This window comes from Scyliorhinus canicula, chromosome 3 (genome assembly GCF_902713615.1).
Source record: "Scyliorhinus canicula chromosome 3, sScyCan1.1, whole genome shotgun sequence".
NCBI classification, from domain to species: domain Eukaryota; kingdom Metazoa; phylum Chordata; class Chondrichthyes; order Carcharhiniformes; family Scyliorhinidae; genus Scyliorhinus; species Scyliorhinus canicula.
Window position 1 is genome coordinate 175,770,401 of NC_052148.1, and position 18,135 is coordinate 175,788,535.

At 43.1% G+C, this 18,135-nt stretch overlaps 1 protein-coding gene across 1 annotated transcript in view; it reads left to right on the forward strand.

Annotated features, from left to right (window-relative positions):
• Positions 1-18,135, forward strand: part of antxr2a (ANTXR cell adhesion molecule 2a) — a 281,083-nt gene that overhangs the window by 76,946 nt on the left and 186,002 nt on the right. Inside the window, exons 9-10 of the mRNA XM_038791794.1 lie at positions 2,935-3,033; positions 4,444-4,516. Of these exons, the coding sequence (XP_038647722.1) occupies positions 2,935-3,033; positions 4,444-4,516 (172 nt within the window). The remainder of the gene's footprint in view (positions 1-2,934; positions 3,034-4,443; positions 4,517-18,135) is intronic.

Sequence of the window (18,135 nt, forward strand, 5' to 3'; positions counted from 1 at the left end):
AACAGTTCAAGGAGGTGACTCATTACCACCTTCTCGAGGGCTATTAGGTATGTGCAATAAATGCTGGTCTAGCCAGTGACACCCACATCCTGTAAGGAAATTAATTTTACAAATGAGGTGCCTCAGAATGTTTTGTTATGTTAAAGGCATTATATTATTATAAGTTGTCGGAGTGGGAAAGACTGGAGAAGGTGAATACATGGGGGTATAAAATTGGTCTTGGGAATGGGGTGCCATGGAAGCAATGGAATTGGGAATGGGATTGGCAAAGGAAGAGAGGAGCTGGCTTGGGATAATATGAGACAGATGAAAGGGATGGAATGAGAATGGCATGGGATGAGGATTTATTGAAGTACTGTTGCAATAAAGTCACTGGGTTTCACCACAAACATTTTGCAAGCCTAAGCTAGCAATACAAGAATCTGAATCACAACTCATCCCATTTCTATTCGGTAAACTGAATCAAAACACATAAGAAATCCTTCAATACCTCGCCTCTAGCTATATTCCTGGTCTTTATGTGGGAGGATAAACAGAAGCATACTTAGTCTATCAGAACGTACAGATGTTAATTCAAAGTGAATCATGTAGGAAGGAAGGATGAGTAATAATATAAGGGGCATTTTGGGGATGTACATTAAGTTACACAACGATGTTTATAAATCTAAGGATTGCCAAAAGAATATATTTTGTATTTGATAACTGGTGTCAGGGGGGAGGGGAAAGAGATTTTCAACTGAACTACCAGCCTAAAAAAATTTGAAAATTTATGAATGTAACTTGGTAAAATCTGATTTGGAAGTTCTCTATCTTCTTTAGGTGTGTATGCAGATATCTTTGTTGTGCAGGTTAAGGTTGTTTTTAGATGAACAATTTGCATCAAAGCAAATTAATTTCTTCCTTTATTGTCACAGAACACAATTGTTGTGCAAAGCTGTTTGTGAAAACTAGCTTGTTGGATAGCCTGGAATGTTTATATATTTTTCATGTTGAGTTGTGTATGAATAGATGTATCTGTGCTCTCAAAATATTAAACGTTCATTTGCTTGGGAGTGGAGGTTTGTGAACATCTGCCAGCATATGCTGAATGTGCTGAGTATGTATGCTCCTGCTTGCTGAACGTTTCCAAAAAGGTGTCGATATTTTTGACTTGGATTGGTAGTTTAAAACAATAAACACTGTTATTCCAGCTGCCGATAAAACATCTTTCCGCATTTTCATTTCCACTGTTGGTCAGGAGAAACATATATTGATTAGCTTGCTGATTTGATATTGCCCAGATGAAAGTAACTTGTGACATGAAGCCTATAGTATTACTCTAGTCCCTAAGTTGTGCTTTGTGTTCATAGATATCATAGAATTTACAGTGCAGAAGGAGGCCATTCGGCCCATTGAGTCTGCACCGGCTCCTGGAAAGAGCACCATACCCAAGGTCAACACCTTTCACCCTATCCCCATAACCCAGTAACCCCACCCAACACTAAGCACAATTTTGGACACTAAAGGCAATTTATCATGGCCAATCCACCTAACCTGCACATCTTTGAACTGTGGGAGGAAATCGGAGCACCCGGAGGAAACCCACGCACACACGGGGAGGATGTGCAGACTCCGCACAGACAGTGACCCAAGCCGGAATCGAACCTGGGACCCTGGAGCTGTGAAGCCATTGTGCTATCCACAATGCTACCATGCTGCCCCAGGTACCGTTCGCTACCTGCCAGTTTCACATCAGCAATTGTAATAGAATGGATGCCTCACTCAACTATGGAGTAAGTTTGGTTAGTTTACCATATACTTGGAAAGCAATCATTTTATCTTACCATTCGTCTAATATTCTGGCATGTTATTTTTCTATGATTTTCATTCACTTGACTTCTGTTCAAATGTTCTAATTTTGAGTATCTTTTCAAACTGCTTTCTTCACGGCAACTCTCCTTACCAGAATCTGTTCTTTGTGATCCACAGTTATGCCTTTTTCATATTGTACCCTTGTTGAGTTGCCTGACCAATAAGGGCAGCACGGTAGCATTGTGGATAGCATAATTGCTTCACAGCTCCAGGGTCCTAGGTTCGATTTCGTCTTGGGTCACTGTCTGTGCGGAGTCTGCACATCCTCCCTGTGTGTGCGTGGGTTTCCTCCGGGTGCTCCGGTTTCCTCCCACAGTCCAAAGGTGTGCAGGTTAGGTGGATTGGCCATGGTAAATTGCCCTTAGTGTTGGGTGGGGTTACTGGGTTATGGGGATAGGGTGGAGGTGTTGACCTTGGGTAGGGTGCTCTTTCCAAGAGCCGGTGCAGACTCGATGGGCCGAATGGCCTTCTTCTGCACTGTAAATTCTATGATATCTATGATAACCTGTTACTTATTTGAACAGAGATTAAATGCCATGTTACATCAGATCTTCCCAAGAATTATCAGAATGTTAAAACTAAGACCAGAGTTTGTGTGCATTTATTTTTTACAAAGACATACACTTGAGGTACAGAAGAATTCAGCAAGTAATATCAAAAAATATTCTAAATTACCAGAAGCAAAATATGTAATGGGTTAATTACTCCTTTTGTAGACAAAAATCCTTGCAAATTTCCAATTTTTGGATTGATAAGTTGATAAACAAAAATGAAAGCAACTCCCCCTTCTCCCCTGTTTTCCCCCAAACACTGCCTTGTCTGATCTGAAGGAAATGTATATGATTTAATTGTCTGTAAACTGGATATCAAGCATGGTCAGGGAACCAAGTTCACTATTTTATTATTAGTGTTATTCAATTAGAATATTTATTGGCAACAATCACAAATTAGTGGGATGTTGACCTATGGCCGGTTTTAATAAATTACAGTATTTCATGCACAGAAGTAATGAGGATGCACAGATTGGCCTGTGCAGGATGTTCATATTGTCATTGCAATAAATTTGCATTTCTGTACTTGCAGAAGAATTTGAAGTTGTGCTAAGAGGAAATGGCTTCATGGCAGGCAGAGGCACAGATCTGATTTTATGCAGATACTACATAAATGCTTCAACTATTCTAAGTAAGTGTGTGAACATCTATAAAGGCTACAAGTAAGGAGGATGATAAATAACTAACATCGGGGGCTTTTGCCAAAATTGGCAGAGCTGCATAGACTAGCCAACCAACAACTGATATTGTCATACCCATGTAATCATATCTTAAGACAATGTCACAGACACCACCATCACCATCTCTGGGTGAATGTAGTGCCAGCAACACACAAGAAGTGTGACACCATCCAGGACAAAGCAGCGCAATTGATCGGCACTCCATCCTCCTCTATCCTCCACCATCTTCCTCCATCACTGATGCACAGTGGCAGCAGTGTGTACCATTTACAAGTGATATTGTAGAAACTGGACAAACCGCCTCAATCAGCACCTTTCCAAGCTTGAGCCTTCTACCACCGAGAAGGGCAAAGGTGCCAACCACATGAAACAACGTCTGCAAGCTCCCCTCCAAGTCTGACCTGGAAGCATATCACCACTCCTTCACTTTCACTGGGTCAAAATCCTGTAATTCCCTTCCTAACAATACTGTTGGTGTACGTACACCTTATAGCCTGCAGTGGTTCAAGAAGATGGCTCATCACCACTTTCTCAATTAGGAATGGGCAATAAATGCTGAATTTGCCAGTGATGCCCACATCGCATGAAAGAACATAAGTTAGTCTTTAGTCAAGCTGTCGGGGGTCTTGAACATTGGCCAGAGGACTGACTGTGAGTGAGGCCTGACGTAAGCATTGGCAACCTGCGGACCTTCCGCACAACTGGGGTGAGAGTGGGATGGGAACACTGGGGAAGCCAACCCCCCTATCCCATGACAGATCCCTCAGTTGGGCACAGAGCACCTGTCCACGAGGGATCCTTGGCTACTTCCAAACCTGACTGGATCTGCTGAGCACCCTTCTGAGGGCACATTTCGGAAAGCCATCCAACCCCTGAGCCACCACTGAATTGCAGTGGGCTCGGGGATAATATGTTTCGGTTGGCTCATTAATGAGCCTAATTGAGCCACAGTCAGGCAGCTAGGAACTCCACAGCAGCTCCTTCCGCTCTCCCATGTTTCCTCCAGGCAGACTGCATTAAATTCAGCCCATATTGTTCTAATGTTTCTGGAAATTCGGAAATTATTTTTAAATAATTTTTTTTCAAACTGAGAAAGTGTATTTCAAAGCGAGATGTCATTAAAAATGCATTTTACCTAGGATCCATCAAATATCGTCAGTTTTGTTCTATTTGAACTTTTCAAAGTTAATTTTCCAAAATGTATGTATCGTTTTCATGTTAATCTGTGTCATTCCTGCTGCAAAGTGTAATGCCCATTTAAAAAAATAAAATGTTACATTTAATACCTTTGGAAACACATTTATTTGTCAGTTCATTAAACAGTTCAGTATAAGGAACTCATGCAATGATTCATTTTCCAGCTGAGAGACCAAGTATCAAGGCGACGGATAATTATCTCCTGTGCCCAGCACCCGTGTTGCAGGAAGTGGGGCAGTAAGTACTCATTTCATATGCATCTGTAATTATAAATAACCAGACATTTGACAGGATATTATCGAATCTCTGCCTTTCCCTTCATACTACACTGCTTACAGTTTCATTATTGATCATTGCTTGGCACATGACTGTCTTATATCTGATTAAGAATGTTTTTGTATTGCATTTAAAATGTAACCAAAGTAGGGGTCAGTAGACAATAAAGGATATATACAGGGTTATTAAAGGATTCCTTGTAGCTGATTCAGATGGACTCCCAGGACATGGCAAATATGTTAATTGGCTTCTTTGCATCAATCTTCTCTCTGGTTCACCATGCTAAGTCACTATTAGTGCAACATATGGTTGAAAATTACTAAATCGATATAATCTGTTAGGAATGGGGGGTCAGAATGGGGGTTATGCTACTGGGAGTGTTCCATAAACTTCTAAATAATAAGAGCAAGTTAGAAGAGCAAATCTACAGGAAAATCACAGAGATAGGCAAGATATTTTGAGTGATGATATAGGGGAACTTTAATTATCCAAATCTCCAGGGTAAGGATGGGGAGAAATTTCTCAGTTGTGTTCAGGAGAACTTCCTTGACCGGCATCTTCTCATTCCGACTGCAACGGAGGCATTGCTGGGAAATGAGGTGGGTCAAGTGAACTACGTGTTTGTGGGGAACACTTGGGTAAGAATGATCATTGCATCATAAGGTCTGGGTCAATAATGGAGAAGAGCAAGGTACAATCTAAAGTAAAATTCTAAATTGAAAACCTTCAATGGAATGAAAGGGGTTCTAGCCTGTGTAAAATGGATTCAAAGATTGACAGGAAATAATGAGTTATTTTTAAGGAGATGTTTTAGTTACAGGCTTAGTGAAAGATAACTTTGGCTCCTTGGATGCTGGGGAAAAATAATATGATGAAAAAAAAAGTGTATAAAGCAGTCAGGTTAATTTGTCAAGTGAGGACTAGGCCAAATACATTAAGTTGTGAGAGGAGTGAAGTGGCAAAAAGAGAAAATGGATGGAATACCAGTTAACATAAAGGGAACCCAAAAGTCTTCTACCAGCAGGTAAATAGTAAACTGGAAGTAAGGAAGAAGGAGTAAGAGTAGTGGGGTTTTTTCATCCTTTAAGTTGAAGATGACCATATCTTTCATCTGGGCTGTTTGATAGAGTTCCAGTGGTACATAGGTAATTAGTAAGACAGATCTGGACCCGGAAGGTTCCACCACAATAGGGCAGGTGGGTATTTGCCAAAGAAGAGGAGGAGGCTGACGAAATATCTGAGAGGCGGAGATAGTAGAGGAAATCGATGGGATGAAAATTGATTGGCCGAATGTACTGGAAAGGCTGTGCTTAGAATGAATAAGTTGCCGTGTCCGGATGGCTTACATCCCAGGTTGCAAAAGGAAAGCGATGGGCAATCGAGATAGCAAAAATGCTTGCTGTAATCTTTTCATCTTTCCTAGATACAGTGTATGTGTCAAATGACTGGACAGAGGCAAATGTGGTAAGCTTGTGCAAGAGACATTCTTGGTAACTGTAAGTCAGTCAGTTTAGCACTAAGATGGGTAAGATGTCAGAGACAATAATAAGCGGAAAGATTAACAGGCACTTGGAAAAATTTGAGTTAATTAAGCAGAGCCAACATGGACATTTAAAAGTCAGATCATGCTTGACTAATCTAATTGAATTTTTTGATGAAGTAACAGAGAGGTTTGACGAAAGGAATGCAATGGCTGACCAGGCTTCGTTCTTGGCTATCTGAAAGCAGAAATGTTGAATGGCAAAGGGTTGGACTGAGGGAAGTACAGTGGGGTAGAAAGCAAAAGGTGCTGGTCATACCATATGCAGTTTGCACTTCATGCCCGATTGCAGGAGGAGGCTGAGGTGTGTTTTGAGATGGGATGTAAGCCAACAACATCCTGTCATCCTGAATACTCTTGGCAATGTTGGGTGTAATGGACTCTGACACAGCCTACCTCATGATGTGAAGCACCATACCCAGGAATCTTAGATTGTCAATGTGCATGTCTGCCTCTGTTTCTGCTCTGCTTTCCACAGACAAGCTGGAAATGTGTGGAGGCAGTGAGAGGTGAGTGTGAGGCTGGCAGCGTTGGTCGTTCAGTGAGGTGGAGTGTCTGAGTGTAAGGCCTGAATTCTGCCTGTGAGAGATTGGTGTTGGGGGTGTGGTGCATTGAGCAGTGTGTGACATTGGCCGAGTGGTGGGATGGAGATGCTGTGTGAACTGCATTCACTCAATTTGACCATGCCTGAGGGATAATTGACCTTCTAGTGGAGCTACCACATGACCCTTGGAGCCAGATCCCAGGAATTGTCACCCTGGCCAGCTGCTCTAATTATCTGCTCTTGGTGTCCCACAGGAACATTGGGCAGAATTTCCCCAGCACAGTGGAAGCTGGTTCAGTGTGTTTGGGGTGGAAAAGTGCTGCAATTGATGTGAGGTCAGGGCCCCATTCTTCCATCCAGTTGTTTTTCCCTGGGAAGGGATTGAAGGTGAGCCGGGTATCCCCTTGCAATTGTCAGATAAAGAATTTGGAGGTGTAATAAGTAGTAAAAATGCAATGTGGACCTGCTTTAAACTTTAATCCTATCCTGGATTCCCCAGTCAGGGCATCTATTTCCTGACTTGTCAGCAACTGGTCAGGGTCACTGAGGTGAATGGCCAGCGTGAAGACCTTTTTCACTGAAAATACCAAGCTTTTTTAGGCTTTGAACAGTGCCAGTGGAAGAACTCCAGCCACGGCGATCCAGAGACAACTGTTCACAGTGCTACTAGTGTCTGAGTGATTTTGCTGTTTGCTAGGTAGTTCAGTCATTTTCAGCTGCAGTCTTCTGCTGACAGCTTCCAGCATCGTATAACCGCAGCTTAGACAGTTCCATCGTCCACCTTTGCTTGCTCATGAGCAGAATTCATGTCACTGCGAATGACAGCAGGAGCAAGGCCAGCAGCTGCCGTCTTCTCAGTCATGTGCCTCACCACAGAGCAAGCAAGATGGACATAGAGATCTATTTGGAGGGAGGGGAGACTGCCAACATCACAGGGCGTACAGGCAGACGATCAACTCTCGACGTGTGAAAACCAGAGCCTGCAGTAGCCCCATGATTCCACAGCCCAGCGATTGCTGACATCTGCAGCCCTGGTGAACAAGAGTGATTCTCCTGCGAACAGGTGAGTATGTGTTGGCAGTGGCTGACAAGGTGCCTGTCACTGGAGGGCCTCCATGACCCTGGACCACTGCCTCTCTCCAAGTTATGCACTCATCTGCAGAGAAATAAAGCAGAGAGGTGTACATGACCATAATGGCTTGTCTTTTGAGAATGTAAGGACATTTGTGGAGGGTGACTGGGAGCCTTGGGTAAAATGGAGTGTGAGCATTGGTTGTTCAGATGGGGATGTGGGGTGCCCGGAGAAGGAGGAATGAGTGCAGTTACAAGGTGCGTTATCCCGAGGAATGCTGTTCAAGAGAATGCTGTGGAAGTCAGTGTGCGGGTTGGCATTGGAAAATGTTATACTGCTCACCTTTACAGCCCACCTGAGGCCCTGGATCGTTTTGGCAAACTGTCACCAGGTTGGAGAGACCACACTGTTGCTGCTGACCTCTTCAACTACTTCCTTCCATGCTTGCTAGACTGATGAGATGTTAAGAGGCTGGCTGATGTTAAGTGCCGGTTTGTTCAAATCCCAGAAAGGAAACTTGAAATGACCACCCTCAACTGTATTTTTTGCAATTTGATATAGTGTGAGGAAAAATTTGGAATCCAGTGAATGATGCCCCAGACATTTTGTGATGATTTTAATTTTAATAAAAAAGAACTAGAATAAAACAACAATGAAGTACACTTAAATAAGACCATTCAATGAGATCATGGCTGATCTTTTGTGAACTCAGCTCCACTTTCCGGCCCGAATGCTATAACCCTTAATCCCTTTAATCTTCAAAAAACTATCTATCTTTATCTTGAAAAGGTTTAATGAAGGAGCCTCAACTGCTTCACTGGGCAAGAAATTATATAGATTCACAACCCTTTGGGTGAAGAAGGTCCTCCAAAACCCAGTCCTAAATCTACTTCCCCTTACTTTGAGACTATGCCCCCTAGTTCTGCTTTCACCCGCCAGTGGAAACAACCTCCCCGCATATATCCTATCTGTTCCCTTCAGAATTTTATATGTTTCGATATGATCCCCCCACATCCTTCTAAATTCCAAAGAGTGCAGTCCCAGTCTACTCAACCTCTCCTCGTAATCCAACCCCTTCAACTCTGGGATTAACCTGGTGAATCTCCTCTGCACACCCTCCAGCGCCAGTACGTCCTTTCTCAGGTAAGGAGACCAAAATTGAACACAATACACCAGGTGTGGCCTCACTAACACCTTATACAGTTGCAGCATAACCTCCCTAGCCTTAAACTCCATACCTCTAGCAATGAAGGACAACACTCCATTTGCTTCTTAATGACCTGTTGCACCTGTAAACTAACATTTTGTGACTCATGCACTAGGACACCCAGGTTCCTCTGCGCAGCAGCATGTTTTAATATTTTATCATTTAAATGATAATCCCTTTTGCTGTTATTCCTACCAAAATGAATAACCTCACATTTGTCAACATTGTATTCCATCTGCCAGACCTTAGCCCATTCACTTAATCTATCCAAATCCCTCTGCAGTCTTCCGGTATCCTCTGCACTTTTTGCTTTACCACTCATCTTAGTGCCGTCTGAAAACTTGGACACATTGCACTTGGTCCCCAACTCCAATGTAAATTGTAAACAATTGTGGGCCCAACACTGATCCCTGAGGGACACCACTAGCTACTGATTGCCAACCAGAGAAACACCCATTAATCCCCACTCTTTGCTTTCTATTAACGAACCAATCCTCTATGTATGCAATTGCTTTACACTTAATGCCATGCATCTTTATTTTATTCAGCAACCTTTTGTGTGACACCTTGTCAAAAGCAAGGCTTTTAACTGAGACAGTGGGCGGAATTCTCCGCTCCCCACGTGGCATGGGAGAATCGTGGGAGGGCCTCCCGACATTTTTCACGCCCCCCTGGCGCCCCCAGCGATTCTCCCTCCCCCCGGCTCAGAAAAATCGCCGCTCGCCGTTTTTCACGGCGAACGGCGATTCTCCGAGCCCGATGGGCCGAGCGGCCGGCCCTTCATGCCTGTTTCAACACGCCAGCAACCACACCTGGTCGCTGCATTCGTGAAACGGGCGCCAGACGCCCGTTTGGGGCATCTAGGGGCCCGATTGGCACGGGACCACCACGACTGTGCTCAACGGATGCACTCTTTCCCCTCCGCCGCCTGGCAAGATCAAGCCGCCACGTTTTGCCGGGCGGCTGAGGAGAAAGATGGCCACCACGCATGCGCGGTTCGCGCCGTCTGCGCGATGAAGTCATCCGCGCATGCGCGGGTTGGAACCGGCAACCCGCGCATGCGCGGATGACCTCACAAATGCGCCGTTTTGTGCGTCATTTCCGACGCGACGAGGTCGCGGCCGGGAAAGACGGAGGCCCGCTCCTAGCCCCCCGGGTGGGGTGAATTAGGTGCGGGGAGCGGGCCCCGAGGCCGTCGTGAACCTTGGCCGATTTCACGACGGCCTCCACGATTTTTATCAGGAGCGGAGAATACCGCCCAGTGTCTTTACACAGTATCATTACTTTAAACTGTTCCAAGAAATCTTAACTTCACTACCTTTAGAGGTAACTCTCCTCAAACTGCTCCACGACAATCTATAAAGATCTCATAACTGTTCCCACATCGTGCAGTTATACCTCTTTGGGGTTGCTTCTGAGGTAAACTAGCAGCTTGCTTGTCACAAGCACTGTGCTTTTTGAGTACTAAATAATGATTCCTGCTGTTGACTGAGGTCAAAAACAGCTCGCTGCAAGAGTTTAATTATCTCCTTAAATACCCTTTACCCATTTTGATCTTCCCTTTATCTGACCTCACACTTTAGACTTCCCAAGACTTCATTATCTTCCTCTATTTAGAGTTTAAAAGCAAAGTAAACTCCCTTTATGCACCTTTTCTTCACACCTTATATCTCTTCCTTTGAACCCTGAACAACTTATTCAAATTTATTATTTTTCTGTCCCCTATTGTTACTAACTTGCTTTAGGAAAACATCTGTTTACAGTGTTGTTAAGCTCATCAACATATCAAATCCAATAGTTCCATTAACATAGTCACTCCATCCCTGCCTCAATTATCTCATGTATTTCCACAGTTTTAAAATGTATACCCAAGACATTACCAGCAGATATTCCAATTTCCTGAATTTTCGTGAGATTTTCATGACACCAATAATGTATGACAGATGTCGTCCTTTACCTCTTGTCCTTGGGAAAGATCACCTGACTGCAGCCCCTCACATTTCACAACATGACCTCCAGGTTAGGGTAAGAGACATGGGGGGCAGTCATACCAGGTGTCCTCTCCATACCTGGTTGCAGGAACCTTAAAAACAAAGTGCTGCTGAGCCCCACTGTGGGTTTCCATGTGGCGGCTGGCGAACCCATTGATGTCTTCATTCACATCTTTGGGATTGGAAGATCCCACTGGTGAGGAGAGCTGGAAAATTCCTGCCCTTGTAACCTGTCGTCCCATTAATTGGAAACCCTCCCTTTGATGTGCCATTCTTTCTGCCCTCCCCTTTGGTTGGAGAGGCAGGATGGTAATGAAATGAAATGAAAATCGCTTATTGTCACGAGCAGGCATCAATGAAGTTACTGTGAAAAGCCCCTAGTCGCCACATTCCGGCGCCTGTCCAGGGAGGCTGGTACAGGAATCGAACCGTGCTGCTGGCCTGCTTGGTCTGCTTTAAAAGCCAGCGATTAGCCCTGTGAGCTAAACCAGCCCCTGACATTTCACTGGGTGAGAACAATGGCTGGATGAGCAAACCGGCAAGCTTAGTTCACAACCCAAATATGGTCCCACTGTTCTGTCAGGGACACTGGTGAGAGCTAATAGTCTCTCTCCTGCTTTCCAACTCCTAGCTCCACTTCAGAAACCCAGGGAGCCCTCCCTTTTGCTTCATTTTCTATGTTTTTTCTTCTCCCTAAATATTCCACAATCTGCAACAACGTCTGTGCAATAAGTGCAACTGTCCTCTCAGAGGGACAGGTTAACTTTTTTGCTATTCAGGGTGCTGGGGCCTCTTTTCAGTGTGCAGCCAGTCATTAACACATTTAGTGCTGGGCTGAATGTTCAAATCATTGAAATGAGCAGGTAGCATGAAGTTTATGTGCCACCTGCCTCAGTAAGACCGGGCACAGGATGATCACCCATTGTGATCCTTGTTCTCAAAAATGGACCCCAAGGTTCCTAAGGATGACTTACTTTGTGGAGTGTTTTAGAGGGGATCTGTGGTTAGTATGAGCAGGGCAAACAACAGCTTGTCTCTTTAACAATCATATTCAAGGATTCTTTCAGACTCATTCACCCCAATATTTCTGGGTAAAAAGAGGCTCGAGGCTGGGTTGTGTGGTGGGGGTGGTGGTTGGAGATTGCATGTCAGAAAGTTGAGTTTTCTGCTCTTTGTCTTCCTGACTTTCTTCTCTTTAAGACTGGAGTTGAGTAACATCTAGGCAGATTAAGCTGAAGTTTGAGATTTCTGAATACTTTAACATTCCATTGAACTTAAATGGACTGTTAAGGATTAAATTTGAATCTAAAACGTGGTTTATATATCAAAATATTTAATTAATTGTAAAACTATGTACAGAAAGCAAAATAAAGAAAGTAAAAGAAAAATAAGATTGAAAGCAAGTGAGAACTTAAACTCTCCAATGTGAATTGAATCCTGAGGGAATGAGGCTTCACATTTGTAAAAAAAAAAATACATTTTGAGAATATGAGAGTTTGATTAAAAGAATTGAAACCTTTTCATGCCATTAAAATACTAATTTGTATTTGGATGTACCGGCCCTAACTTTTTCTGTTCCACATAATGGGTAAGCCATGTAGCTACTGCAACTTCGCACATTTTTATAGGTTTTAATCTTGATCCTATTTGCAGTGTACCTGTGTAGCATAGGTTCTGGAGAAGAAGGGTAAATCAGACCGTACCTCCTTAATCTCAACATTTAATTACTGTCCAATTTCCTTTCTAATAACACTGATAGCCGCACCACTATTATTATAAAATCAATGTTATAATATTAGAAAAATAACTTTGGGGGATGAATGTGTTGAAAAATTCAAATGACTAAGTATGAATGCATAGTTATTCGTAAACTTAAGCTATTCTAATAACCTAAGGATGAGAATCCAGTTACTGTACATTGCTGATTGGATGTGGGTCTCTTCATTTTGGCCTAGCTTTGTGGCACCTTGTAGCATGTGTCTGTTCCTGGTTGATCCATCACAGCTAGCGCATCATTTTTGGTGACTCCATCACCTGCTGTTGTACAATCACTTCTGATGGGACCCAAGGCTCTTTCCTTGGCCTCATTCTCTTACTTTCTCTCTGCAGTTTCTTGGTGACAACACCTCAGTTGTACACAACCTGTCTGGTCTATTTGGTGTTCAGATTAAAACGGAAGTATTCGTCAGTAGATAGCGAACATTGTATGTAAGATTTGCACTGGGAATCCTGCTATAAAATGTATTACTTTTACTTATCAAGACAAAAGTTACTGTGATAGCTAAATCATATCAGCCGTGGTTTGTGTTACACACACTTTCGAGCATATTTTCTGTTCTTGGGAAGTAATGAGCTTTAGGACGAATACAATAATTTTGATACATGGGTGGACGAAATATTTTCATGCATGAATGGAGTGCATAAGCCAAAACCACTGCAAAAACATAGCTGGTTTCAACATGAATGTTAATTAAGAACTATGCTATTGATGCACTTTGGACCGCTCTTATCAATGTCAGTGTTAAGGTTTTCTCTCCACTCAATTCCAGTTGGGTTAATGATGACCTCCAGTGCACAGGTTGAAGCTAGTTTAATTGCATTGTATAGATTTTCTCAATTTATGTGAAGCTATTACATCCAGCTGTTCTATACGTCACAGCTGGATTACTGCACTTTTCGTTATGCAGGCTAATTGACTATTTAGCTACTTCAGCATGTAAAATGAGTACTGTTACAGGTTCATTGTAATTGGCTAATTTTCCATTACTGTGAATTAAATCTGGTTTCAAAGATTGTCTGCCGGAAAGTTATATTGAGCATGTTAATTGCTGTTTTTTTCAAAAAAGCTTGCTAACCATTTTTCCCAAAAGGAAGTATGGCTTTTCTAATGGAGTATCAGTTCTTCAAGTCAGCAGCAAAGTCATGGGGATATAATCTGAAAACTGTTGACATTATCATTTCCAATTATGTAATTTTGGGGTGAAATTTTGCTCTTTGGTGTTATTATGCAAATACAATGTTAATTCTAAAACAGGTTAACGTCTATTCTGAGTGGGCAGAAACATTTTGCATCAATCCATACCCCGACATTGCAAAGTGTAATTTTGTCCAATTCAAGATAACTAACACTGCAGTTTATGACACTATCCAAAAACTTGGATCCTTACAAGACCCACATTAAGATAAATAGTAAAATAAACAGATTTGCTGCTTTCATCTGTAGGCTCTGAAAAAGACTTGCCGATAAGAGTTTCCTGTGAAGACTGTCTGCTTCTAGCACAGTTGACAGATGTTTGCAACTTCCCCTAACAGCCACTTCAGGCCTTTTAAAATGATGCTTTAGGCTTTCCCAAATGTATCCTCCAGACCTCAGGGAATGTTGCTTCAGGCTTCCTCAAACAGACCCTCCAGGCTATTCCCTAACCAGATGCTCTATGCTTTAACCAATGGATATTCCTAGAAATGGATGTTAATGATTTTTATGCTGAACATTCTGACTAGTATTTGACTCTCGAGAGTTGCCCTTGATTTAAAAAAGAAAAAGATCTTGTAAACTTTTTAGAGAAACCAGCGAACACTTGTAATTCCAAAACCTTTTAGATCCAGAGCTGGGCTTTGGTCTGTTTCTTTTGTTGTTGATGTTGAAGAAAATTCATTTAGATTTGTTTCTTTCCTGCTCAATCTTATCAACGTAGTGAAGGAAATTCTAATTTCTATTTTAGAAACAATTTCCTGTGTTTAGCTCAGTTTCTAAATTGCAGCCTTTTATCTTTTCCTCAACCAACTTCGAATATCGTCATGCAGTTCTCAGAAATTTTGATTAAGACATGGTTGCCAGCCTGTGAAAGCTGTACGGAATATTGACATTATTATTGATGATTTAATGTTTGACACTGCTCATATACAACGTAAAAACATGACCAATTATATAAGAACAAATAATTAGGCACATTTAGAACTTAAGGTGCTCTTGTGTTTATACAAAAAAAAAGAATGCTTTATTTCACCAAAACTATTTCAAAATGTGTAACATTTTATAAATACGGCATAATATTTGTTGTCTTTCTTACTAGTAACTCTTTCCTCCTGCATGCGTGACATTTTTGAAACTTTAAGCTTGGGAGTCACTTCATTTTCTCTCCACCTGTTTAAATATTGGTGGTTTCCTATTGTGTATTATGGGCCTTCGCCCTTCATCACAGTTCTCAATTGAAAAAAGGTAAGTGTATAGTTAAATGCAGAGTAAAACCATGTTAATCAATTCTATGTTGCAACGAGGACCAGCTGAATAGGAAGATATTTCTTTCCCTGTGCGATTCAGTTGTGTTGTTTCAATATATCGCTCTGGGTCTCTTCGGGCCTGATGTTTGTTGGGGGAGCAGGCATTCGGAGAGAAATTTAATGGCAGAACCTGACAAATTTAATGGCAGAACCTAAGTGGAATTTTCCCTGCTGGCTGGGTGGGTGACGACAGGAATTGAGAAGCTGACTGGGAGGATGGAAAGCTGCATCCTGTGGAGGGGCAGAGAGGACGAAAGGAGAAATTGAAGAGGAGGGGTGGAGAAGGCTGTGGGTTGGGGTAGGGATTTGAGCAGAGGAGGAGTTTGTGGGGGCAGGCGGGTTAACTTGGGAATGCCACTCCTTCTACTTGCCCACAGACATTGCTGGAAAGGCACTTTACCTGATAGATCTAGTTGCAGTCACATGCATCAGCTGCTGGGTTTTCTAAACTCTGGGAAACCTGATCCACAGCTATTATATCCACATGGCTGCTAACATTTGAGTAATTGAGCTTAATTACCATATTTAAATAACAACTGACCCGCCTCTTTAGAGCAGATTAATTCCCCCCCCCCCCCCCCCCCCCCAAAAAAAATCAGGCACCTTTGTTAAAGGTGGATGTGGACATGTTTGAAGTGGGTTGGAGTCAGGTTTCAAATGTTTCAAAAGCTGTGCTAATTTTGTAACATGGATGCCATTTCACCTTATGGTATTTAAATAATAGGTGTATTGCGGCATATAAATAATTTCCTGAGCCCGTTTTGCAAGATCTTGTGACACATGACTTTAGGCTGTAGGGTAGATGGATTGACCATGTTAAATTGCCCCTTAGTGGCCAAAAATGTGCAGGTTAGGTGGGGTTATGGGGATAGGATGGGGAATGGGCCGAGGTAGGGTGCTGGAACGGGGGGCCGGTATATCCTTGATGAGCCAAATGGCCTCCTTCTGCACAGACTGAGATGGGACTAATTTCATCAAGGACACTGAATTCCAGAATTTTAAATCTGATCAGGAATTGGCTGGGCGAAGGCTGGAGCAGGTGGCAATTATCCTAACTTTAGCAACAAAGCCTGACCATGCAGTTTCCAGTGGAAAGTACTGGCTGGTCAGCAGATGGAAATGTGACTTTTTAAAAAAAATTTTATTAAACTTTTATCATTTTATATCCAAAGAATACAAAAAGTACAAAACTTACAAACAAAAGCAGTAAACCAAATAATAAGAGCAATAACTGAGTTAACCCACCCCCTTAGTCCCTCCCCCGCCACCCCCTCTAATAGCTACAATATGAATGGTTGCTATCTGCAGAAGATCCTATCAAGTGACCCCTCTCATGGTATATTTGATTTCCTCAAGATGCAAAAATTCCATTAAGTCACCTCGGCACACGCACCATGGCTCTAGGTGATGTCACCAACTCGGGTGGATTCACGGATTCACCTCCGAGCAATCAGCCTGACTTTCTCTTTCATCTCCTCCAGGTTTGCAAATTGCCCTTCCAGAAATAAATCACTCACTCTTTCCAGCCCCTTCACCTCCCACCCCGCTAATGTGGCATCCAACTTCGCCGGATTGTACAAGTTGATCATACAGATAGGGGCCCACTTTAACGTTGACCCCAGCTTGAAATGCTAACGGAGTTGCTGCCATATTTTTAAAATGGAGACACCACCGGGTTCGAAGAGTATTTTGATGGAGCAAATGGCAATGACCCCGTCACCAGCGCCACCAAACTGGACCCTCTGCACGACTCAGACTCTATCCATACCCAGGTAGACCCCACACACTCCAACACCTTCCCAGCATTGGCAGCCGAGTAGTACATAGAACATAGAACATACAGTGCAGAAGGAGGCCATTCAGCCCATCAATTCTGCACCGACCCACTTAAGCCCTCACTTCCACCCTATCCCCATAACGCAATAACCCCATCTCATCTTTTTGGTCACTATGGGCAATTTATCATGGCCAGTCCACCAAACTTGCACGTCTTTGGACTACGGGAGGAAACTGTAGCACCCGGAGGAAACCCACGCAGACACGGGAAGAACGTGCAGACTCCGCACAGACAGTGACCCAGCGGGGAATCGAACCCGGGACCCTGGCGCTGTGAAGCCACAGTGCTATCCACTTGTGCTACCATGCTGCCCAGACTTGGCAGCGCAAGCCCCCCCCCCCCCCTCTCAGTTTTATTTACTGAAATAAAAACAAAAATCTTGGAAATAAAAAACAAAAATCTTGGAAATAAAAAACAAAAATCTTGGCATGATATTCATCTTGATGGATTGAACCCGGCCCACCAGGACCAGTGGAAGCTGTCCAAACCTTTGCAGGTCTGCCTTGACCCAACCCAATAGGTTGGTGTAATTAAATTTACGGAGCCACGCCCAACCCTAAGCCACCTAGACGTCAAAATACTGAAAGCTAGTCCCGGCCTGGCGGAAAAGTGAACCCCCCCCAATCTGGCTCCACTCCCGGAAATGCTGACCACAAAATAATCAATCTTCCCAAAATTTAACTTGTATCGCAAGAAGGAGCCAAAGCTCTTTGATATACCTATTATATCCCCCATACCTGACCCTGGGTCCCTTAAATATAGTAGAAGGTCATCGCATACAAAAACACCCTGTGCTCGACCCCTCCCCTTATAATTCCTTTCCACTTATTTTAGCCCCTTGGGGCAATTGCCAATGGCCAGCGCGAACAAGAGGGGAGACAGAGGGCACCCCTGTCTCATACCCTCTCTAACCGAAACTACCCTGAACTCATGATATTGGTATGCACGCTGGCTGAAGAAGCCACGTGCAACAACCTGCACCCACGACACAAACCCAGCACCCAACCCAAACTTCTCCAAGACTGCGAAGAGTTACCTCTACTCAACCCTGTCAAACGCTTTTTCTGCGCCCAGTGACACGCTTATCTCCAGTTCTGGCCCAGCTGCT